The following is a 26,941-nucleotide window of genomic DNA, read 5'->3' as shown; positions in this document are numbered from 1 at the left end:
TTCCAAAACTGTGAAAAAGCATTGTTACAACAAGCTCTGGGATGATTACAAAGGTAACCTGGGACACGGAGAGGATCAGTGCACTAGATCTTTTTCAAAGAGGATTTATTCATGCTTACTATAATGCAAGAGACATTAAAAAACATTTTTGTGAAAATTTTTGTTAATTAAAATCCAATTATTCAATGACTGCTCTTTTTGGCATCTCCAGAAAATGCTCAAGGTCTTGAAATAAAGAAAAGATAACTCAGTGAGTAATTTCTCATAAAAGAAGGATTTCCCACCACTTTTTTTTTTTTTTTTTTTTTTGTACTTCTTACCATGCATAGTTAATATGTGATAATACCCATAATGAGTTCCCTAAAACAATTAGTAATGCATCTTCAGTGCCCTGCTAATCTGAACATAATGCTTTTAGGATTTGGAGGTATACCAGTCTCTTTATGCTTACACACTCACCTCACGTAGAAGCAAAGAAGGCTGCAGAACATAATTTATTATTCTGCATCACATTTCATCAAGTCCCTTAGCAGCTACTTGATACATTATCGAGACAAATGCAAGGAAAAAAAATATTCCTGCATCCCCACCCCCCAAGTAGGGTACCCTGAAGACTAAGAACCAATTATAATCTTTCTTTCTTCTTCCAGTCAGACACATTAAGAGAAAGTAAACCTTGACCAGGTTATTTTTTGTATGGAATTTCAATGACTTTTTTCATCTCCATAAGACAAATACATCCATAAATAAACATGCAGTGCAGTAACAAGGGCAATGTCTGGAACACTTAAGAGCTAAATTACTTTCAAGCCATGCAACATCTCATTTTTCTTCCACAAATATATAATGAAGACTGCCAGCTTGGGGGAGGGTGGTGGGGGGTGGGAGGGCGCACGCATGCATATACAAGCACACACGCCTCAGGAGCAGAGGGAGGAAAAAAATTAACTGCATGAACTGAGAGCATGATAATTGATACAAACAAACAACAAGAAGAAAAACAGCTTCAAAACTGTCTCCTTCCTTTAATTGTCTTGTAAATATAAAATAAAGGCCTATTATAGACTTAGGGAAAAAGTGCATGTATACAACAGATCTTCAGAAGTCCTGCATTGTTAGGTGCAGTGAAATATCTAGAGTTCTTTGTATAGCCACATCCATTACACTTATGAAGCTGGAAGATGAGGTTTGTAATCACAGACTTCATCATCTAGCCTGAAAGAGGGAAATAAGGCCTACATGCTTAGACTATTTAGAAGCTAAGGAGTGTGACGGATTCAGACAATAGACTGTCCAGCACCATACTGCATGAATACATTCCACTAGACTACTGTGTAGTATTACAAATTTGCACCCCAATTTGGAATGCTACTAAAAGCTTAAAAGACAGAGATTTTAATACAGAAAAACATACACTATTCAATACCTACTTAAATTGCCTTCCTTCTGACACTGTAATTTGTAGACAAAATGAGCATTTTTTTTATTATTATTTTTAAATCAGAGATAAGACTGAAATTGGTCTTATGTTTGTTTATTGCCTTTTTTGATTAACAGACACCAGTTTTAGAATTAATGTCCAGGGAGATATTACTTTATAAGAAGAGAGCAGTAGGAGGGGTTGGGAGAAAAAAAAAAAAAAAAGTTTCAGGACTAAACTTTTGCTAAACCTACTGGTTGACCCAAGTGTTTCCAGTTCAGGTGGAAACAGTTAAAGACCTCCTGCTCCGCCTGGACTGTCACAAGTCCATGGGGCCAGATGGGATCCACCCGAGGGTGCTGAGGGAGACTTGCTAATGTGATGTCCATCTCTAAGAAGGGTTGTGAGGAGGACCCGAGGAACTAGAGGCCTGTCAGCCTGACCTCAGTGCCAGGAAAGGTGATGGAACAGGTCCATCTTGAATGCAATCACGTAGCATATGAAGGACAGCCAGGGGATCAGGCCCAGCCAGCATGGGATCATGAAAGACAAGTCCTGCCTGATCAACCACATTTCCTTCTATGACCAGGTGACCCACCTGGTGGATGAGGGAAAGGCTGTTGATGATGTAGTCTACCTAGACTTCAGGAAGGCCTTTGACACAGTTTCCCACTGTATTCTCCTGGAGAAGCTGGGAGTCCATGGCTTGGATAGGTACACTCTTCGCTGGATAAAAAACTGGCTGGATGGCTGGGCCCAGAAAGTAATGGTGAATGGAGTGAAATCCAGCTGGTGACCGATCACCAGCGGTGTTCCCCAGGGGTCGGTATTGGAGAACAATACTGACCCCTGGGAAACATCCTCTTTAATATCTTTATTGATTATTTGAACGAGGAAATTGAGTGCACCCTCAGTAAGCATGCAGATGACACTGAGTTGGGGGGAAGTGTCGATATGCCCGTGGGTAGGAAGGCCCTGCAGAGGGACCAGGACAGGTTGGATTGATGGGCAGAGGCCCATTGGATGAGGTTCAACATGGCTAAGTGCCAGGTCCTGCACTTTGGTCACAACAACCCCATGCAACGCTACAGGCTTGGGGCAGATTAGCTGGACAGCTGTGCAGAGGAAAAGGATCCGAAGGTGTTGATTGATGCTCACCTGAACATGAGCCGGCAGTGTGCCCAGGTGGCCAAGAAGGCCACTGGCATCCTGGCTTGTATCAGGAATAGTGTAGCCAGCAGGACCAGGGAGTTGTGAACATACGAGAAAACAGAGATGATTTCAGTGGATGGGAGGATTACATGTTTCTAAAAGATTATAGGAAAAATAGTGAATTACACATGTGCCTAGAGCCTATGATAAATAGAATAAGGAATAAGTTTAAATGGAGAATCTTTCTTTAATGTTTTTAAGGGAAGATTCAAGACTTCATGATGAAGAAGTTGTTACATATGTATCATTTCTACTAATCAAACTTCACTAACATCCAGTAACTTGTATCTCACTCACTGATATTCAATGCTACCTTGCAGGCTGAGTTCACGCTACAAAATTCATAGCTAAGCTAAGAACCATGCAATAGCCTGGCTAAAGTTAAAAGGTGATTTTGTGCCTGTGAACTTCTAGTTCTGGCCACCAAGTATTATACACATTTGCTTTTTAGAGTTCTTGGAGATATGGTCAAATGTAATATTTATTCATAACTCATTCCTTTGAATTTCTAGAGTGTCTGAAAACAACAGCTTTTCCAACAGGGAAAAAATAATAATAAAATAAAGTCACCCTGTTTATTATTTTGCATTGTCCCATAATAGCAGAAATTCAAGAGCTATGTCAGCAATGCATCCTAAGTACCAGAATCACACCTTGCTCAAATGCAGTCTATAAATGTCTTCAGACCCACTGCAGAACAATAAAAGTAAATACTTTATGAATTAAGGAAAAAAATTTAGTCAAGAACCTTCCTGAGAAAACAACATCTGGTATATACTGTGATAACTAGGACAGTTCCCAGGGAAGCTTATGAACTGGAAGACTGAACTCATCAGGTTGAACAGTGTTCAAAAGGCTGTTTTTCCCTTTTTTTTTTTTTTTGAGGAAATATTGTATACTGTGGACAAGATAAGGGCAACCCCCTCCTCTGGTCTGCTTCAGAAGAAACCTTTAATCCCAGGTTGCTACTAAATTGTCTATGGAGCCAATTTTTCATCATGTTTTAGGAGTGAGACCTGGAACAACTTTTCCAATTATGCTTTGCAAAGGATTAACTGGAAGAGATGTTTAGTTCCTGAGAAACAGACACTGGCTGCTCAGATGATGCAATTTTAGACACATTTCTTGAAAAAAACATAAAGTTAGAAAGGAAGACTCCTAATGTGATTGGCACCTCATCTTGGTTAGAAGGTAGACAAGTCACAATATCTGGATCTCAAGTCAACTGATAAACCCTTTCAGTTTTCATTTACTATCATCACTTAAGGGTATGTCTGCATGGAACAACTAAACTAATTTGGATACACAAATACAATGACATACTTCATCCATCTCCCAGTCACCCTACATAAACTAACAGTAAAATCTGTCATACATAATCTTAAATTGTCAAGGGAGTGAACTCTGCTTTTGCTGTAAACCTGAGCACACAATGTCAACACAGGAACAGAGTTTCCAAGCTCTCATGCAGAGGTTGGTGGATTTACAGCCTTGAAACAGTTACCCAGTAGACCCACCATCATCCGGGGGTGCCATCCCCACCATACAATACACCTTTTAAGGGAGTTTTTTTTCTGCTTCACATGGAAGTTGGCCACTGTACAGCACAGGATGAAAGGATAAGGGGGATATTGAGAGGTCAAAACCTTGCATGTAAGAGACTCCAAAGGAGCACTCTGAGAAAATTATGAGGAAACAATCTCCGAAAAAGCACAAGTAAACACACACACTAGAAACACCCATGAGGTTAGGATCTAACTGCCCCATACCTTCAACAAGGGTATACTAACTGCCTGGCTATGCAGGAATCGGCATCAACAAATCAGATAACATAGGCTCTAACTCATTAACAGCTTCATCTGAATTCATTAATGAGTGGTAATTACATCAGTACAGACAAGAAAGTCAAAGGGCTTCAGAAGAAAAGGCCCAAATTCTGCCTTCTACTCAGAAATGTACCAGCATCTTGAAAGGGTAGTGGAATGAGTAGTGGAACAACATTCTCCCCTCTTACTCCACAAGTGGCCGCTGGCACAAGCAGCATTTGCTTCTGTACAGCACGCAACACACATTGAACAATGGTCATTTACTACAAATGTCACTTCATTTGTGCCCACTGACTGCAGCCTAATGCTTTGAAAATCGGGTGTACCATGACCATTATAATCACAGGTTCTATCACTGGAAAAAGCACATACCTAGCAATACGTTAAAATAACTGGTAAAAACTGAGTCCAAGGAGACAAGACAGCAGAGTATGGGTACTTCACAATAGTTTAAAGCATGTGAAAATGTTTCAGATGAGGAAAAACTGGTAATGTATGCCTATTCAAATAAAAGATGAGACAAGGTTAAAGAGACAGCTATTCATGCACATTTGAACTACGTTGAAAAATGTCTATGTATTTTTGCATTTAAAGCTTTTGTTACTTCCAAAATAAAACGTCTGATTTGCAAATTGTAAACATTCAAGAAAAAGTACATGCCAATTTATTTAAAAAATTGAAAAGGGGAAGATTATGATGACTAAATTACATGACTTCAACAGCAGGTATCCCAATTTTCAGCTCAATACACCATCTAGAATGACTGTTCGTGCCTTTGTAATTTCTGTAGCTTATTTAGAGTTCTCTTAATAAATTCAATCTCCAGCTATACGTAAGAAATAACAAAAACACTACTAATAAAATAACTCGTTATCTGAAAACCATAATGACTGAAATACATATACTACATGCATACAGTAGAAATGGTGAAGTTAATGGAAAAATAAATGAGAAAAAAATAAATAATAATAATAATAATAATAATAATAATAATAATAATAATAATAAAAAAAAAAAGCTTGCAGCTTTCTGGGCTGCAAGCGCACATTGCTGGCTCATCACATTGAGCTTCTCATCAACCAGTACCAAGTCCTTTTCCTCCATCCATTCTCTACACAGTTCATATTTGTGCTTGGGATCGTCCCAGCCCAGGTACAGGACCTTGCACTTGGCCTTGCTGAACATCATGGAGTTCTCACAGGCCCACCTCTCCAGGTCCCTCTTGATAGCATCCCATCCCTCCAGCACGTCAATCACCCCACACAGCTTGGTGTCATTGGCAAACTTGCTGGGGGTGCACTCAATCCCAGTGTTATGTCACCAACAAAGATGTTAAATAGCGCCAGTCTCAATACCAAGCCTTGAGAGGAACACCCCTTGTTACTGATCTCCACCTGGACATTGAGCCACTGACTGCAATTCTTTGAGTGTAACCATCCAGACAATTGCTTACCCACAGAGTGGTCCACCCTCATCCATAGAGATCATGTAGCTTATATATAGCTTATGGCATCGGAGAGAGTGTCAAATGCTTTGCACAAGTCCAGGCAGATGATGTCAGCTGAGCTTCCCCTATCCAACAATCCTGTAACCCCATTGTAGAAGGCTACCAGATTTATCAGGCACTGTCTGCCCTTAATGAAGCCATGTTGACTTCACTGATGAAAGGATAAGAAATAAAATTTTGTTTTTGACATACTTTGACACAAGCTCACAGTAGTGGTGGTCACATTAAGTGCCTTATCAGTCTTCTAACCCTCTATTTTCCTTGTACAATATAGACTAATATTGCAACATGGTCTCAATGTTCTGAATTTCCATTACTTTCTCACCACATCTTTTGTGGGAAAAAAATTCTCTTTGAACTTCTTTATTCTATGACACAATGAGTCCACTGAGACTCATAACTTCTAATGCCATTTAATTTTTAATGTTCTCTCACAAGATTTGATACAGAGATTATTTATAACTGTGGGATCAATTAATTAATTAGACATGGAATAGACTGTAAAGAAATACAGTGTTTTAAATTAATACAAAGATTTAAATCATTTGGATTTTTTTTTAATAGAACAAGCTGATTCTTCGTAAGAGAGTTATGACCACTTATCTTATTCAAACATTTTATCCTTTTTAATGGAAGGATACAAATAGTATTTGTTTGTTTTTAACTGCATTGCTTTTATTTTACAGAAAAAGTATACGCAAAACAGCCAAACTATTGGAAAGAAAGGCCTTAACCCTCCACATCTTGAAGAACGTAAATAATTAATTCATGTATTTTTAATTACATTAATATATTGAAAGTATGTTTAAATGTTTGCATGAGAATGTCTGAAGTTCTCTGAGCTAGAGCCATATTTGAGTTGTATTTAATAGCATAAAATCTGTTACCATGAAACAAAATTTCCTCAAGATAGCACTGAAAACTTATAGCTGATATATTTTATGTATACATAGACAGTAATAGAAAGGTTTTTAAAACTTGTTTTTTAAAGGATGCTCATTAAAAACAAAGATTAATATTCTAATATTTATAAATTCCAAAAGCATGTTTTTAAATAATTTAAGTCCTTTAATTCAAACTGGAACAAAACCCACCATTTATCAAAACCACTTTTGTTTCCTTACTTTTGTTTCAAATCAAGCTGGTGAACTGTGTAGCTAAATTTACCAAGTTTCAGAGCACTGTCATCAATGAAATTCTGCTTTTGCAGCACATTATAAAGGTTCATTTAAAAGGGATTCCCTTTGTAAAAATCTGAATCGCAGCAAAATACTAAATAACTAATTCTAAGACAATTTGAAATAACTTGTTTTCCAAATTATGTTCATATAAAGGTGGGAAAATAATGATGATAAAAACACTTTTCTTTTTGTGTGTGTGTGTAAATAATGGTCTAAATAAAATATATGAAAAGGAACACAATGTTTGGAACAGTGTGGCCTGAAATCTTTACAATATTCAAGCACAAATTGTTTCTCAGGCTACATATGTACAGCTCCATCTGGTATGGATGCAAGTTCCATTTGTGTATTTGAAAGCAGAATTTGGTATATATTAAAATAAAACAAAAACCTCAATTTAGTAAAAGACAAAAAATCTGGAATTCAACTGCAGATCATATTCCAATTACCTGTCAGATTTAATTAATAATTTATAGCACTATGTGTCATATGTGCTAATAGTGTTGTAAGTTCACATAAAACTTAATGTATCCAAAGACAGTAAGGCTTAGGCTGAATTTGCAATGTGTATCTTGTTTGAAATTTCTGTTCTCACTGTTGTGCCTATTAAATCCCTAGCTAACTAAAGAATGAAAAAAAAAAAAAAAAAAAAAAAAGGCCAAAATTTAAGAAATTCACAGATGGACAACTTTGACCCCCCTTCAGTTATACTAAAGCAGCCATCATATGCATTTTAATCTGATTTTAGAACTGCCTCCTTATAGAAGGCTGTCCGAGGCTGATATATCACTACAGCTAAGTTCTGGATTTGGTCTTCTGCAAATGTTGTATTTTTGGCTTGGATTATTAGGGCAGTTTTGAAGTATGTCTCCTGACAGTCCTCAGTGGACATGTGATGTGTTTCACTGAACAGTTTTTGTGTGTACTAGATTGTTTTAGTGGGAAGCTAACTGGAAGTTCTCTCCAGGTATGTATTAAATGATCTCCAACCCTGTTAGTGTGTGGGGTGGGTATTTCAATTTGTTTGTGTGTTATTTGTTTGTTTGTTTGTTTTGGGTTTTGTTTTAATGATTTTATCTCTTAAAATTACAATCATCTTGTGACTTTTCTGAAATAGAGACACAAACTAAGAGCATTGGGGACGCTGCCCCTCCATATATTAGGCTCCTCACCTGTGTAGATGACTAAACTGGGAGGAGCTGTTGACTCCATCAAGGGTAGAGAGGCCTTGCAGAGAAATCTTGACAAATTAGAGGTCCTGGCAATCACCAACAATACAAAGTTTAACAAAAGCAAGTGATGGATTCTGCACCTGGCTATACACACAGACTGGGGGACAAAAGGCTGGCAAGCAGCCCTGTAGAAAGAGATCTGGGGGTTCTGGCTGGTGGCAAGTTGAAGGTGAGCCAGCAGTGTGCCCTGGAAGCCAAACAGGCCAGCTATTGCCTGGAGTGCAACACACACAGCATTGCTAGCCAGTCAAGGGCAGGGATTATCCCACCCTGCTCTGTGCTGGTACACCTTCGAGTACTGTGTGCAGTTTTGGGTTCCACAGTATAAAAAGGACATAAAACTATTAAAGAACTTCCAAAGGAGGGCAACAAAGATGGTGAAGAGGACAAGACATATGAGGAGCACCTGAGGTTTGTTGGTTTGTTCAGCCCAGAGCAGAGCAGGCTGAGGGGAGGCCTCATGGTGGCCTGCAGCTCCCTCACGAGGGGAGCGGAGGGGCAGGTGCTGAGCTCTGCTCTCTGGGGACAGCGACAGGACCCGAGGGAACGGCATGGAGCTGGGACAGGGGAGGGTCAAGCTGCGTGTTAGGAAAAGGTTCTGCATCCAGAGGGTAGTCGGGCACTAGGACAGGCTCCCCAAGGAAGTGGTCACAGCACCAAGCCTGCCAGGGTTCAAGAAGCATTTGGACAACACTCTCGGACACATGGTCTCACTTTTGGGTGCTCCTGTGTGGAGCTAGGAGTTGGATGCAATGACCCTTTTAGGTCCCTTTCAACTTGGGATATTTTTATGATTCTGCGAATAACATTTAATTTGTCACTACCCCAACTGACATTACATTTCCTTACCTGTCCTTCAGATATGACACCAAATACATCCTGTCTTTATATCAGTTCTTCATACCTTTTGCTCTTTTATTTTCAGAATTATAGAACATCCTACACCAACACCTCCATCTAACTGAAATGTATACAATAAGCACCTTTGTCATCCTGTTTCACAAAAAGAGATGCCACAGCATTACAGGAGCATAACTTGACCTTACATGCTCTGGACTTACAGTTAAAGAAGAAAGAATAATTTTCTATGAAAGCAACATTAAGCTGTGGTTTCAAGATGGAGCAAGAGAGAACTACAAAAACAGTGTAATAAAACTTTGCTGTGCGTTTTTAACTCACCTCTGACTTTCTCCAAAATCCTGGGTTATTGCTTCCCAGTATTTGCTCTCAGGTAAGCATGAATATATTCTAAATACTAATAACTACTGGACTCTGTTGTAGATTTACAGCCTTGCTACTCAGATTCTGCAGCAATTCTGCAGCATTTGGAATATACCATACAAGGTCTACACACACAAAAACCTAACATATCCACACAGTAGTCATCTGCATGAATATGGTCAAGTATATTGGGGGTAACTTTTTAAAGTGAAGTTGATACACATACACAAGATGACAAAAGGACGCGCAAAAGAAAAGAAAATAGATGGCTAACACTGCTCATATTTGCTACATTCACTGCAACGTATTTCACCAATTCACAGACAGCAAAAATACCATTTGGGCTCCGGATGAGAATTTAAAGCATGAAAGGCTGAGGAATCTTATCTAATCATTCCTTATATATTTGTGTACACATTTCTTCTCAACAACCCTACTGAGAAATCAGTAATCACAGCCTAACCCACTTAAAGTAGTTTCTTAAAAATTAGTATCTAATGCATTTTTCTGCAGTAATGAAACTCTTAAACTTCAGAACTTATGTTTAATCCGGATAGACAAGAAGTGAAAAAAAATATTTTAAGAAGAATGGCAATTTAGTTTGAAATATAAGTGAACACATCACTTCAACTGACTACCAATTTATCTTTCAGATATTCTCCCTACAGATTTCTAGTTCAAAATCAAGTCTGGAAAGTTATATATGAGAGAGAATCTACACATCTCTACTACATGAGAAAGATTGCTCAAACTGATCGGTTTTAAATCAAAAATAAAAAAAATAAAAAAAAAGAAATATGATCTCAAAGATTTAGAATGCAAGAGGAAAGCGATGGCTTAGAAAAATATATACCCTCTTTACAAAGAAGTATCTTTAATGTTTAGATACTTAAAAGGTAAATCAGCCACGAAAGTATGAAAAGCAAACTGATCTATGTTTAAATAACTGTTTCTAAACTTTGAGTAGTGAAGTTATGCTTGCAGATTTATGCAGAGAGAGAAATATCATTAAACTTTCCTATTACTACACAGTACCATGCAGTAAATCAGAACAATCTGCATTACAAACTTTATATACGCTGAAAGGAAATAACGCTTTCCAACAACCTCTAGCTTAAACAATATAAACATTGAAAAAAAAAAAAAAAAAAAAAGAGGTTGCTGACTTTTCAAATGTTTGTATTAAATCTTAACCTAAACATTTATCATAGTCAATCAATCAATAAATAAAAATTGAAATGTAGCATGGACAGTATACCTCTAGCTTTTCAGTTCATTTATTCCCTTCCCTCCTTACCTTCTCTGGAGCTGCAGGAGGGTGAAATCTCTTTGCACAAACTAGAAATCCATCAGGCTGTGGTTTGCCACTCTTCACCTCAGGGTCATCTCCCAGCACAATATGATGAAAAAGACCAAAGAAGTCTTTGTGTCTGGTTGTTTTCATCTGGAATGTCACTTCAGCTGAGCTAGTGGCAACAGCTATGGGTATGTTGTGCTTGTGTAAATGCCGGATCAGCTTATCAACCCCTGCAAGACAAATACACATGTACATTATATATATGGATGGATATATGTATATACATAGGTATACATATTAATATTTTACTTAATTACAACATGTTTGGCAATACTTCAACAATGTTGTCATACTGAATATAGCATTCTACTTTGATCATTTAAGTGTCAAAGATAATTGTTGTTATGTCTGAAATGTTCTTGCTCCATGCAAAGATCATGGAATATTCCTCAAGGTATATATTTATTCTGTCATCACGTGATGCATTTCTCAAAATATGACAAAAAATACTTGCATATCATTGCATCTGTATACCCATCCCAATCTCATTCAGTAAGGTCCTCAACATTATATATGTTCACTATTTCAAATTCTCTGTAAGTGGAAGAAAAACACAGGGAAACACTTTCTTTTCACACATATACCTGGAGTTATGCTCCTAGAAAACAAACAAACAAAAATACATAGATATATAGATGGATGGATCAAGGTCAAAACATATGCTCTTCTCACTGACTGGTATAGTCTTTAATTTCTGAAGCAGGTAACCAACTGGCTTAAACCAGCCCCTAAGAGTGCTCAGTTTCTCTTTAGCAATTACTAGAGAAAGTAACTGGGGAATAGAGGAGTTGTCAATCACAGTTGTTAATACCAGTGCTTTATCTATTGATGCTGTGAACCCAGAGTAATGAACACCTTGAACATAATAGGCAGAAACTTCAATCTGATCCAATCTTCTAGTGAAGGTTAATGTAGGGAAAAGTGGAAACATGGCAGCCTGTGTAAGAAGCAAAGACACTTCACTATTCAGTGCAGATTTTGAGTTTCTTGCGCAAAGGTTTCAATGTTTCTTCACAGAAGCATTCTGAATGCAGGTTACCTCTCTTCAGATAACTAATTTTCTTCAGTCCCACAGCTTCAGCTCATCTGTCAGTATATGTTTACTCTACATTTCTATTGGAGGTAGCCAGCCACAGAAAATCACTGTTGCTGAAAGGTCATTTCTTCAGGGTTCTCTCTTATATTCCCTCAGCACTTCTCATGATTCCAGTGTGTAAGTATGCATGTGTGCATGTTTACTTTCTCTTTTGGACTGTCCTACCTAAAAGGGAGCTAGAATGCAGCTGTCCCTAACACTTTCAAAGAGCAAAGATTTACATTACTCAGAAAATGCACTTTTAAAATGTCTTTAAAATGATTACTTCAATATGTGTAAACAGCACGATAGATTAGAAAAAAAATAAATATACAATGGGAAAATCAGCTGTGCGGAAAAAAAAAAATTACTTATGGAAAAATAACTTGAATAACTTAGCAAGATGAAGACAGTTAGCAGTAGAAAAATATTTTCAATCAGTGTTTGTTATTTCTTTGGAAAAAGCTATATACCAACAAAATCCATTTTTGTTTGAGTCAATATAGCTCTAGAGTTACCACCACATTGAATTACTAATATGATTACTGTACTAATTCAGTATATAATTCTTTATTAGGAAGATAATAACTTCTTTTAGTATCTTCCTTGTGCCTTTTTTTCTCTTTTTTTCCTCAGGGAAAAAAACAAACAAACAAAAAAAAAACACAGATGGGGAAATGGGGAACTGATTTAAAAATACAGAAGAAGCTTCCATTGGCACATACTTTGTTACTAAATTCACCTATAGCTACAAAGAATTTTCAAATGAAGACTTCAGTTACACCAAAAACAACCAATCAAAAATGCAATGTCTCTGAAGAAGTATGAAGGAAGTTCCTCTGAACTCACTAACTTTTAACTTACTAACTTACTTACTTACTAACTTACTCCCACTGAAAGTTCAGCCATGTGGAGCAACTCATTTTTTTCTTTTAGCCTTCAAGTAGTCATTGATTAAAAACAGTAACAACAACAAAAAAGAAAGAACAAAACAAATAAGGTTCCCCATTTTTCCAGCGTGTGGATATATTCTTGATGCACTACATACACAATTACAAACCTAGAGAGCACAGCATAATTTCCTTCAAGAAATCATAACAAGATCAGGAATATATTACCTTTTTATATTTTATTTCCAAATGTACTCTTTTCATTTTAAATCATCAAAAAGGTAAATAATGTTTCTTTCCTCTATCCCTAATAAGTTCTAAAACAGACACAGAAGCTTACTGTATTTTATATGCAATAGTTACACACTGATGGCTATTGGAAAGAAATTAGGTAAAAAGAATTATAAGCTAAATTTAGGTAAGGAAGCAAAAAGGGAGGATCATCTTTAAACATCAGCATGTTTAAAAACAGATTAATCACAAATGTCAATGAAGTTAGCAACTCTGAGGGAGAAAAAATAAAAACAAATAAAACCTAAACCAACAGAAAGGAATGATTTCTCCTGAGACCACAAACACATTTTGAAAAAAGAAGATCAATACTTCTATTTCTGAAAGTTGAAACATATAGAATGTATACCTTATTTTATTGTATTTTTGAAGGAAATATTATTCCTCCACTAGTCTCTCAATGTGTTCTTCATTTTCTTTAGAGTCTCCTGAAACCCCAGTAACAACTAACACATTGGATCAACTGAGAAACTTAAATTAAGACTTACCCTGAAAACAACGAAATCCTTGGGCTAATTCGCATTTTCCTTTTCAGTGACCAATACAAGCATGTAGTGCAAAAGTTCAGGAAACCAAAAAAATGCTACACTAAAATGGTTTGTCTAAAATAGTTCCTTTCTATTTATATGCTGTTACAACATTGTATTCTACATGATTTCCCCCCCACCCCCAGATTCACAGAATGGCTGAGGTTGGAAGGGAACTCTGGAGCTCATCTGGTCCAGCCTCCCTGCTCAATCTGAGTCACCTAAAGCTGGCTAACCAGGACCACATCCAGGCAGCTTTTGAAGATCTCCAGGGAAGAAGATTCCACAACCTTTCTCTGGGTAACCTCAACCTGCACAGCAAAGAAGTGTTTCCCGATGATCAGATAGAACCTGTTTGTGCCCACTGCCTCTTGTCCTGGTACTGGGCACCATTGAGCCCAGCCTGGCTCTGTCTTCTCAGCATCCTCCCTTCAGGTATTCATACTCATTGATGAGATCCCCCCCAGTTCTCTTATTCTCCAGACTGAGCAGTCCCAGCTCTCTCAGCCATTCCTCATACGAGACATGCACCAGTCCCTTGTTCAACTTGATAGCCCTACATTGGGCTGTTTCCAGTATGTCTCTTGTACTGGGAGCCCCAGAACTAGACACAGCACCCCAGGTGTGGCCTCACCAAGCTGAGTAGAGAGGGAGGATCACCTCTCTTGACCTGCTGGCAATACTTGGCCTAATGCAGCCAATAATACTGTTAGCCTTCTTAGTAGCAAGGGCACATTGCTGAATCATGTCCAACTTGCCCTTTTCTGTCACCTCTTTTCCATCTGGGTGGCCCTGGTACTTGGGGTTGTTCCTCCCCAGGTGTAGGACTCTGAATTTCTCCTTGTTGAACTTCATGGAATTCTTGTCAACTCACCTCTCCAGCTTGTTGGGGTCCATCTGGATGACAGCATGGCCCTCTGGTGAATCAGCCAGTCCCTCCAGTTCCGTATCATCTGAGGGTGCACTCTACCCCATCATCCAGATTGTTAATGAAGGTGTTAAACTGGACTGGACCCAGTACTGACCCCTGGGGTATTCTACTTGTTGCTGGCCTCCAACTAGACTGCACCACTGACCACTACCCTTCAGGCTTGGCTGTCCAGCCAACCTTTTCAATCCACCTCATTGTCTGCTCATCCAGCCCATACTTCAACAGCACCTCTATGAGGACCTTATGGAGGACAGTGTCAAAGGCTTTACATGAAGCCCAGGAAGCACTGCCCTCTCGCTTTCAGTTATCTCCTCTTTTTAGTTCATAGAATCATAGAATATCCCGAGTTGGAAGGGACCCATAAGGATTATCTAGTCCAACTAGTTATCACATTTTATACTAAAATGGCATTATTCATTATGAAGCAAAAATTTATAATACATTTATAATACCTGTAACCTAACTCAATTTGATGGAAAACAAAGTAAACTTTGATTTTCCTTTTAGTTTTATACAAATGTGATCTCTGTTTCATACAAGATATTTCAGAATGGTGAATGACATACACATTTTTGCTAGACTTTATTCAGCATACTTCCAAATTGCCCTATCATCTCTTTTCCTCTGTTTGTCTACCACTGAACAGAACACTGTTCTTAACATGCATCACTACTGGAGCTTCAGAGTGAAACCTATTTCCTGCAGAATGCCTCCAGACAAATATGGAGATAATATAAAGCTGTTCTATTTTTTTTTTTCCTAGTACAAATTTCTGACCAAACTTCTGTATTATAAAACATTTTTTTTTTCTCTTTTCCTGAAGTGAAGTTTGTATGAACGTGTTTTAGTAGACTATAAGAATGTTTTTTGAGATAGAGAGGAAAACAATGTTCATCTCAAACAGGGCAACTAGATGAGATGGGGAAAACAATTATTTATTCCACTTCAGCAGTGAACCATAATTTGTTTCCTCTGTTCACCAGTTGAATGTTTTCCATTGTTCATATTTTTACCTGCAGTCTATTCACTTGAAACCATAACTACACCATCAGGCAGACAATCGCACACTAAGCTCTGCCAGTACCTTAACCTGAAAATCCCCTTTTCGATGGTCTTCTCAGCATGGTCAAAATCCTACAGTCTTGTGGCTTCAGGAATACAGCAGGCTTGCGTACAGCAAGCAGAGTTCAAGAACAGTACCACATAAATACTAGGCCTATAGAGACAATCCCACAGTCTTTTCTAAGTGTCTATTACAATCCTAAAAAGAAGAACATTAACTATGTATGAGAAAACCCCTAAAAAATTAATGGAAGTCCCTCGGGCCTTCTCTAAACCAAAAGCATGGGCTGTATACAGGATCACAAGAAGCTAGTATAATAAAATTCACAAGGTAGCTCTTAAGCTTCAAAATTAGATCTCAAATAAGCAAACAGTGGCATTTTCAGGTGCAAATCCTTTCATGAACATCACCATGTACCACACCTCCTGTTCATCTTCCTTGCGTGCCTCCTATGTACTAATTACATATAAACACTAATTATCAATATTTTAACTATTATGCAGCCCCCTGCTGTAATTCTGGAGCTTGTCTACGCTATGTAGTCCATGTTAATATAACTATTTTTGCAAAGTCTTCTAGCTGAGATGCAGCATATTCTGCAGAAGAAACAAGGCTACAGATTTGTATTGTTTAGAGAACACTGTCTTGATTAACAGACTTTTGTCCTGTGCACTGGAATTTTTGTTGGAAAAGGTATACTGGTCACCATGCACTTTCTCCACATAGCTTGCCAACAAATTGTGAGCCCAAATACAACTTTACTCTCTTTTTGCAGACTTTCAGCACTCCCTCTAAGATTATCTATGATACACCTATCACAGTATTGCTCCTCATTCTCTGTTCCAGAGACAGAGTTAGCTTTCTACTCACACTAACAGCCTGAGAGCGGAGGACACCTGACCTCAGGGTCACTAAAACCAAGGCAGTTCAGAGACCCAAATTCAAGTCTACAACGTATTACACAAAACAAGTAGTCTGTGAGGCTTCGGTAAGTATTTGAAAGAAAAGATTTACTGCTGAGAAAATGGATAAAGGAAATTAAAGTGCACCATGCATTGTGTAAATTAACTATGTACATGCATTATGCATGTCTTGTATGATTTATGTCCATTTGTGCACAAATGGAAATCTTAAGGATAAATATAGCATCTGTATGAAAAGTCTGCTCCTCTTTTTCAAAATCATTTGCAGTTACTAAACTGAATGTAATATCAGACCCAACTTTAAGCTCTTCAAGATTTCATCACTCTTTTTAATCAAAGAAAAGCTAACATTGCCACTCAGGGCTTTGTCAAGTTGATTGGATTTCTAGCCAATTCAATGATAATCCTTTAAGATCATAAAAGCAATTCTACGGTAAAAACCTCAGCAGCATCAAAACACAAAAAGCACCCAAAGAGAAAAAAATATCTTACTGAGAACAATAAGAAGCTGTCTGTTCATCTAAGTAAAAAAATATATATTTTTAAAAATCAGTTTGTATGTAGTCTGGTGTGCTACAACAGCTCCAAGCCCATCAGCGCAGCACTATTCATTATCTGCACATGTTCTCAATCCTCAAGTGAATTTAGCATTGCTGCTGTGATGGTGATAAAGTGATGGAGGTGGGGCTATCCGCCACTTGGTGTAATTGCCATGAATCTCATGAGACTGTAGAAATATATCTCTCATATCCACCTGTTTCTTTTTTGTTCTATCATTTAAAAAATGCAATTTGTAATAGTACATTATTCTTTCACTGAGCTACAAAACTGGAGATGGAAACTAATAACCTACTCCCCATTGGAAGGTAGTTGGCTATTAATAAAGAATTCTATCTTCTCATCTTATTGCTCTCTACAGAGTGCCAAAGATTCTTCTGTTGGCATAGAGTCTCCCTGTTCACCAAACCAGTTAATCTTGCCATAGTCTGGACATCCTGATGCATATATAGCCATGGAAAAAAATGTAAGTTCTAAATTTTATATAATTCAAAACTTCTGGCAACTGTGTTGGTAACTTCCTGGTGAAAGCATTTTTGGGTTGCAATTCTTCAGGACTTACTGCAATGGAGAAATGTTTGAAACCAACCAAATAGACCGGATCATTCCGAGTTTGCAGCTAATTGATGGATCTCCATGGGTTACAAGCTCCCTGAGACCAGCATGGACTCACCAGAGTTTCCTACCATTAAAACAATAATAGCAAGGAAAAGAAAAAACAGACTTCCTATCATGTTGTATAACTGTTAAGGGCACAAACATTAATCAAGGGAACAACAGATAAGCAAACTAGATTGCTTGTTGAATGGAACTGCTCAAGAAAAAAAGACGTTAGGCTTTAAAATAAGTTGTCACTGGAACTTGTATTTCTTTCTTTCTTTCTCTTTTTGTAATTTCTGACTGGCTTGATTCAGTACTAAAACTTAGCTATGAAATTACTTCCTCATGCCTGCAAAAGACAGTCAACCATAACTGAACATGAAAATGGTTTCCATATCATGTTCTGCACTGGCCAAACAGGAACTGCAAACAAGAAATCCCAGCTATCAGGAAGATGATCCAGTAGTGAAAAACTTCTGAAAGGAGCACACAGTCCTTAAGCATCTGTACCTTGTGATGGTGATGAGCCAAAAAGTGCAGACTGCTATGAAATAATGGCATGAATTTCATACCTGTGACATGAGTATAATAGCTATTGGCAGCTGGGTAACTTTGAGTTAGATTTTTCTGGCTGTGTATATATTCTGGGTTTGTGCTAAGCCCCAGTACACCTATACATGACATGTATAGGCAAATGTACATATGCACGGTTTTCTTCTGTTCCACTTGTCATTCCTTCTGACAATCTGCTTCACGGCAATGCAGTACGTTTGCAGAAACAGGAAGTCTGCTATGTTACTCTTGCAGATAACAATGTCTGCACTCTGACAACAATATTTAGAAAAGCAGCACAAGCAGCAGCGCCGTCATTTTGTGAGCACTGTCTTGAATTAATTCCTTGCCATACTAAATCAAAACTAGCTTACCCTAAGATTCTTTCAGAACCAAAAAGAACAATGAAAAACTCTCAAATACTTACTGGAAAATCCCTATTAGAAATGGATACATCCTCTTCATAGATTAACTTTGTACTTGACCACAGCTTGATGTATTGAAGCTTGCCAGTCAAGTTCAGCCATACTGAAATCTTCCAGCTTGCACTTTCATCCACTAATGTCTCTTAAAACTGTTATACAGTGGCATGGCTTTGATACACACTGTCAGGAAAAACTATCATACCGTCCTTAACCATGACTGACGTATCTGTCACTTACTTGATTTAAGAATTAAAAGAGTTGTACTACTGGCACAAACATGTGCATAGCTCATTCTACGGCCAGAAACAAGTGCTGCTTTCCTTAAGTTACTTTTTCAAATATTTTTGTCATCATTTAGCACTGTTCTCTATCAATCCAAATTTAAATCTTATTTCTTGGAAAAACTGTAGAAATGGATTGAAAATAGAACCTCACCTACCTATTAACTGCCAAAAAGTGGTCATGTCAGAGTCATCTTACACCATTATTAAATATGACAATTAACTTTCACTTTTGTGTACTTACCTAGAACATGAAACACCAGTTTAGTCAGAGAACTTTGTAAGCACAAGGCGTCACCACAGCCTTTCATCTTATACAACAGCTGCATTAAGTTCATTCTTAGTTAAAGAACATTAAGAGACTGTATAAACCTCCAAAGATTAAATAAATATCCTCACAAGATATGAAAAGATATGAGAAAGGTATCAGATTAAAAAAATCTGGTTATCTGATTGAAATAAACCAAATAGCAAGTAGTTAGTGCCATTTCTTTTTTGGATTACTGACATTAACATGTCTTTCTCAAAATTCATGGCAATTCTGCTTCTATCTCATATAATGCTACCAAGTACAAATGTTATTACTTCACTGACCAAAGCTGACTTTGCTCCCCACAGCAGCCAGTAAGCATAAAGTATTTAAGTTCACATCAATTCTGCTTCAGAAAATTGCCTGAAGAGAGTTAAAACATATCTTTAGTTAAAACTGAAAGGATAACCAGTTGAACAATGCTGGTTATGATAAAAAACGTTCATATGCTTGTCCCAGTAAGAATTTTGGTTGTTTTGCCTGTAATAGTATAGCTTCAGTGAGCCCAGAATTCACTTTTTGAAGTCAGGAACAGTGCAAGACTTAATGTTTCCTTTGGCTAATCTGTTCCATCATCTCTCTGCATCTTTTTTTAAGCCAGCTCAACCACGTTATCACAATCCTCGGCAGACATGGAGTATCTACTTAATGGCATCTACTACTTGTACTGCTCCATTACCGTGACTCTTCTTTGAGCCTCCTAATACTTCCAACACCAATCTGTCCATCTGGCATTTCCTAAGACCGGACTAAAGTGTTTTGTTTGTCTTACAAACAATATATGTGCAAAGTTAGTCCCAGAAGTTTGACGTGAAAAATGAAAACCAAATCCCTCCATCTTTCTTGCTTTCCTAGAGAGTTTAACTGGGCTTACAGTGTTAGGTGGATCTGTAAGAGAGAAAGGTGCAATTTCAAAAATCTTGCATATAAAAGGGATCAGCGAGATATATACATAAACTGGCTGCCCAAGAGGCTGAAGTGTTTAAAGCTACCAAATTATACCTTTTATTCTTGATTCTTCTTATTTGTTCTTAACATAACATGTATTTTTAACATTCAGCCTCCTAATGCATTAAAAAACTAGGTATAAAAAGGCATCTAAAAATTAAAACATTATCATTAATGTGCTGTGGCAAACAAACACACATTCTAAGAGAAAAAAAAAATCCAAAAGTTGGACTTGTTTAACTGACATGCAGTTACCTCACTTTAAAATATATACAGATATATTTTATTTCTCCCTCTTTTCCATTCTTTTCCCCCATAATTTTTTGACATTTGCTCCAGGATGTTTAACATTGTACAAAAAGTTAACAGCAATTCCAGCTTTTAGTATTCCTTCTCTTATATGACTGAGGGTTTTTCTCTAAGCATTCCACATGTAAATGTAATAGAATATAAAAGTATGAAACTTATCTGTGGTGTGAATTCATCCTCTTGCCTACACTGAGGCACCTGGTTTAAGCCACTCATTTTGGCTTCCTGCACAACCACTGGTAAAAGACTAGTATTTTCAGGAAGTGGTTAAACTTACCTGTCTTAGGATAACCTGAGAAACCCTCCCTCTCCATTGAGGCACAGCTGGCTCAGATGCCATGCTTAAGTTTCAATGTTCACATTAGGAGAGATGAATCTCACCTGAAAAAACCCATGGACACATACATTTGCCTGTACACCAAGAAGTATGGTTGTTGTGCTTAAAGTCGGTTTATGCACACAGCCAGAGAAAACTAACTTCAGTTACACAGCTGCCAACAACTATTCTAAAGAATATCTAGTTTACAAAACAGAATTTGTGTATATTTACATAGTCTTTTTTCTTCTTTTCCTTAGAACACATAGAAAACAGCTGTTCTTCAATAAACAAGAAAAAGTATTCAGTGCCCTTTAACAGGAAGGTAGATGAAAAAAATCTGCCTTGGTTAGCATTTTGTGTTGGGTCTGTCTGGGCTGGAGTCACCTTTCCCTGCAGCAGCCCACACAGTGCTGTGCTCTGCACTCATAGCTGGAACAGCACTGGTATCACTCCGGTGTTGTGTCTATTGCTGCATAGTGCTAGCACAGCATCAGGACTCCCTCCAAGCCCCCGAGAGCCAGCAGGCTGGGGGTGGGCAATTGATGGGGAGGGGACATCACCAGGGCAGCTGACCTAAACCAACCAAAGGGATATTCCATAACACCTGATGTCACACTCAGCAATAAAAGGGGGCTCTCATGAGGGAGGCGATCCTCCTGAACCACCAGTACGCGTTTTGAGGCCCTGCTTCCCAGGACATGGCCAAACATCGCTCATTGATAGGAAGTAGAGAATAAATTTTTCTCCTTGCTCTCTGTGCTTCCGCGTGGCCTTGTTTCTTTTGTTTCTTTTTCTTCCCATTTCCTTTCCCTTTAATTAAATCATTCTCATCTCCAACCTTGAGCTCTTTGTGTTGACTTTTCTCCCCTTCCTCTTTGAGAAGTGGGGGAGTGAGAGAGTGGTTGTGGTGGAGCTTGGCTGCCCACTCGAGTAAAACCACCACACATTTACATAATTCCACAAGCTGTTTATAAATACTGAAAAGAAACATACCTGGCATCAATTCAGCAGTAGGGAATAACTTCTCCTGCTTCATTTTACTTTCATGTAATAACTCTTCTTTGGTTATTGGCAGATCTAGAACATCTCGAATAATCTGTGCCCCTTCTAGTGCTTTTTTACCCATGACCAATGATTTCACGTCCCAGGTATACTTCTTTCCAAAACGCCCACAGATCTCTTCAAATACCACTGTATAGAGACGCTCAGTATCTGCCAAAAAATAATGATAATAAAAAAAGATTACAAACACATGCAGCCAGCTTACAAAGAGGAAGGCATAAATGGTCACACAGCAATCTGCCAGAAACAAGAGGACATATCCAAATGGACAAAATTGCCTCCCTTTACTCACAAAGGGGAAGGCAGACTTCAAAGATCACCTCAGAGGTACCTGAGTTTTTCAAGCTGTCACACCTGTGTTCAGAAAAGGTTTCTGAGGGTCACAACAAAGAACTATCTGGACCTGTTCTTCCATCAACTTTCTTTCCCACTGGCACTCTACTATACAGGTCAGCAGGCAGCGTCTTAATTAAAATACTCTTTATTCTTTGTATAACAAGAAAAGAGAAGAAGGAAATCTGGTACTCAGGGATGTCATTACATATTCCATGTAAATTGAAAAGAAATTAATTAACTATTTAAGAGTGTTTATGAACGGAAGCTTCAGAGTGCCTTCAAAAGACACTACAGTCATTATTACAATGTTGCTGGCACTTCTACATTTACATGTGATTACTGAAGCAGAACACCCCCACTTGTATTTTCCAGAGGGGTTCTGGCAAGAGTAAACTTTAGGCTGAGTTTTGCCAGTGAAACTCTCAGTTTTACTGTGAAAGGTGCTTTTAGTTACCAAACTCATTTGTTTTTTAAAAATGTCAGCAAACAATCCTTTCTGTCTTCCCACAAAACAAATCATTGAAAAAGAAGGTCAATAACAGTTAATTCAAAACCAAATGGAGGAAGAAAAGTCCTTTCAACTCTTGGTTTCACTTCAGCAAAGATCCTTAACAGTGGCTTTTCTACCAGCCTGTTTATCTTTTTGAGTGGTCTCCTTTGATACAAAGCAACTGCTGTTAACCATTCTTTAATTTCCTTCTCATGCATTTCTTCGCTTTCTGTATCTCTAAAAGTATGCATAATAAGCGTTATTATCACTTAAACAATGAAAGGCAAAAGCAAGAAAAGAAAGGAATTGCACTTATGAGATTTGTTTAGAGAGAGCAGGGACTTTAGAGAGATCAGGACACTTGTCTCCATGTCCTTTGCCATGTGAAAATATTATAATAGGGAAAATAAAATAGTGAAATTATTCATAAGCACATTGACTTACTTTCTGAATATATAACAAGTAGACAACAGCATTTGAATTGTAAGCTTTGACATAGATAATATGAAAAGGTATACTACAACTGAAGAAAGAAAAGCAGAGCCCATGGCTACAATACACCCAAAGGCCTTCTTCCCCTGCAGTCTGACAAAATGCTCACTGCTTAACCACAGTAATCTGCTTCTCCCGAGATCAGCAGATGGTTCTGATCTGGAATGAAATGCGAAAGATCATTACACCTGTCATCGTGTGAGCACACAACAGTGCAGAAGACACACTCTGCCACCTGCCAGAACACTCCCCTCCATTTCCCCTTCAGGATGGATGCTGAGCCAAAGGAGCAGCAAGAGAACTAACGCACCTGCCTGGGATGCTTAACAGGGCAGCAAACATTTCACAAAAACCTCTTCGCTTAAAAATGAGAGAAAAATAATAATAGCACCTATACAAGTGCATGCAAATGCTTCTCAAACTACACCTATGGAAAAAATGTTAGGAGTAACCTGGAGAGCCATGAAACACATGTGAAATGTACCACTACATCATTCTGAATCAGAAGAGACACAAGTGACTTGGCTTTGAAAAGTGCTAAGCCGGCTAGCACCAGGAAGAAAAAAACAACCAACTGCTTGCTTGACACTGCCAGGTGGTACTCTCAGCAAGCTGAGACAGTTAACAATATAATACTTAAAACTTCACAGTTCTCTCTTTCCTTTTTTCTGATGCACTGATTTTTCTTCACCAGGTGAAGGACATAAAACTCTGACCCTAAACTGAAAATTGAAACTGAAAATTAATCCTCATCCTATTAAACAATATATATCAAACTATGCAGAAATAAAACAAAACAAGGAATTGAAAAAAAAATAATTGTAGAACATTAAAATTTTCCTATAGATTTGTACAATTATTACATTAACCTATTTGAAAGTGAATGACTCAACTGTGTAGCTACTTAACTTAATAGCTTCCTGCATTTTAAATATCAGATACCAGACTTGTGAACTGAATTCTTTTTCTTCTAAAAGAAAGGCTTAACACTGTCCAGATTGCTGACCTAAAAATAATGGTATGCAATGTTACAGTTTGCAGACTGAAGAGCACTCATGACCAGCTTTGAGTCAAATATATTAAAATAATTATTTTCCCCATTGTATTGTGTTAGAACGTAGTTCTCTCAACGCTGATCAAAATGTTATACAAAAATACGCAAACTCTGGCCAACACACAAATAATCAGTGAATATATTTAATTTAAATGTGAGTTAGTCTCACATGTTGCTCATGTGCTTAAAGCAACATAAATGTTCAAACAAGCAGATTTTCAGAAAGACTTATTTTCTTCCCTTTCCTTATTTTACTTGCTCAAACAGACATGTTCCACTACAGCACATGAATAAAAACTGAAATCTGGAGAAAGGAAACTACATCCACACTCACACACACACTGCTTAATCGCCAATCAGAATCTGAGGAAACCATTTCTGGAAAAGACACACTTCCTGCATACATTTAACAGATAATAACAAACAATCCTTTTGATTGAGGAAAGCAAAATCTGTATGTCCACCTTATAAATAGACAGCAGTAACTAAACACTATGTACCAATACAAATTCAAGACTTACAATTCCCATTCAAACAGAGGAGCCTCAAAAAAAAAAAAAAAAAAAAAAGCGAGGCAACACTACAGAGGACAGACAGGTCCTTTAGGTATCCTTGGCAGAATGAAGACTGGCCACAGGGTTGTGGTTATAATAAGAGATTTATTATTATGTAAAAATAAATTAACAATCAGCATAGCTTATTATATCCAATTTCTAGCTCTTAACATAGCATATAGTTACACAGAATTTCCAGGTTCTCATTTACACAGGGTTTTCAGCCACCTGGATGGACCTTCTGCAGATCGGGTCAACTTCTTATCAACCAGTGTGTGACAATCACAAGTGAGACTTGGAGTTTTCATGAAAGACTACAAGTCACTAACTCAGTCCTTGGAGGCAGAAGACGATGGTAGTCACTGGGGTCACAGCAGTTCTGGTCTAAGTCCCACTCAGTGCTTGTAGCTGTTTGTATTTACAGCCCATGCTCCCTGTGCTGTCACATTTCCCTGTTCCAGGATGGGTCTCACCGCATCCTGGCAGCCCAGCAGCTGGGTATCGATAACGCTGATGGGCTTCACCACCCTCTCAGTGGGTGTCCCCCACGCTCTCTTGGTGACCCAGCATCTTGATCTTGATATCGCTAATGCCCTTAGCACCCTGACAGTGGGTGTCCTCACAGCCTGGGGCCAGAGAGAGGCAGAGGGAAGGTGGCAGGGGTATACATTAACAGATTGCTTACATACTGTGGATATTTGCCGTATTGCTGGTTATGCTAACCATCCTGCCAAGGGTCAGGAGAAGAGGGTACCAGTCACACAGATACAAGGTAGGCTAGTTTCTTCCCCCATCGTAACAAGAAATAATCCATAACATGTCTGATTAATCAGAGTTTAAGTACAGAAAGCACTTATAATTTCCAATTACTGCAAATCTGCAATATAGTTAGAAATCTAATGCACACAGATAGATATAAAGCATTGATAAAATAAAAACAACCAAGAGGAATTAGAAGTTCAATTAAAGTGCCTACTAGTATTTTAGACACTTTAATATGTCCAAGACATCCACACATCTGATACTAAAAAAGGAACATCGGCAAGACTCGCACCTGACTAAAAGAGCAACTGGAGGCTTAGCCAGATGCCTACAGCATCCCAAATGGTAGCAAACATACGCATTTAAGCAAGTGAATCTGGCCCCAGCTGCTAGCTCCCATCAGGAATATTTGTTGAGAAAACAGCAGGACACATGTGGCAGTGGTCTGTTCCAACAGAAGGTAGAAAAATTGAGACTTCCTTGGCCCTGAAACTTGCAATAAATGTATAACCTCAGCTTTATTCTCTTCTGCTTTTCAAAATACCTTTCATCTTTCCATTTCTCATCCCTTGGTGAACCTTTTCCAAGACATCATCAGCATGACTTACTGTCCATCCACTTGCTACATTTCACTGGGAATGAGTGACATTCATTCCCTAGCCACATATCATCTTGTAGTCATTTTTATAGCAATCTTTCCTATACAGAAAGCACAGCAGCCCCACTGGTGCTGTTTACAGCATGTAAGAGCCAATCACAATAAATACAAATAGGGTGACAGGAATGACAGAGGCACTGGATTGCTCAACTTGTGATCCAGCATAAAAATATGCTGGCGCGCATTCAGAAAAGCCTACAGGTCACTTGGCAGCAGACTACAGTGCAAAATTTGAGTGTACGATCTGTTCACATCACTGCAGGTCAGAATTAGAAGTGCAGATCTACCTAGGTTAGGGGTATAGCAGGCATCAATCAATTCAGTACCTAAACCTCAGCCTTATCAACTGCTTACCTACACAAGAAGATGGCTTAAGTCAGAAGATTACAACTTCATGTCATGGTTTAGCCATGGCGGCCAGCTCAGCACCACACAGCCACTCACTCGCTCCCCAGGTGGGACAGGGGAAAGAACTGGACAAGTGTGAGAACTCCTGGCTTGAGATAAGGACAGCTTACTAGGTAAAGCAAAAGCCATGCACGCAAGCAAGGCAAGACAAGGAATTCATTCGCTAC

General features: G+C 38.2%; 1 protein-coding gene across 1 annotated transcript in view; it reads right to left on the bottom strand.

Moving 5' to 3' along the window:
• The window catches only part of PUDP (pseudouridine 5'-phosphatase), a 54,861-nt gene extending 28,523 nt beyond the window's left edge, over positions 1–26,338 (bottom strand). Inside the window, exons 1-3 of the mRNA XM_035308862.1 lie at positions 26,317–26,338; positions 21,952–22,170; positions 10,897–11,126 (exon numbers count right to left, since the gene is read on the bottom strand). Of these exons, the coding sequence (XP_035164753.1) occupies positions 10,897–11,126; positions 21,952–22,170; positions 26,317–26,323 (456 nt within the window). The 5' untranslated portion in view covers positions 26,324–26,338. The remainder of the gene's footprint in view (positions 1–10,896; positions 11,127–21,951; positions 22,171–26,316) is intronic.
• Positions 26,339–26,941: the final 603 nt, after the last annotated feature.

Source organism: Oxyura jamaicensis, chromosome 1 (assembly GCF_011077185.1).
Source record: "Oxyura jamaicensis isolate SHBP4307 breed ruddy duck chromosome 1, BPBGC_Ojam_1.0, whole genome shotgun sequence".
NCBI classification, from domain to species: domain Eukaryota; kingdom Metazoa; phylum Chordata; class Aves; order Anseriformes; family Anatidae; genus Oxyura; species Oxyura jamaicensis.
This window is presented reverse-complemented; position numbering and strand designations above follow the sequence as displayed.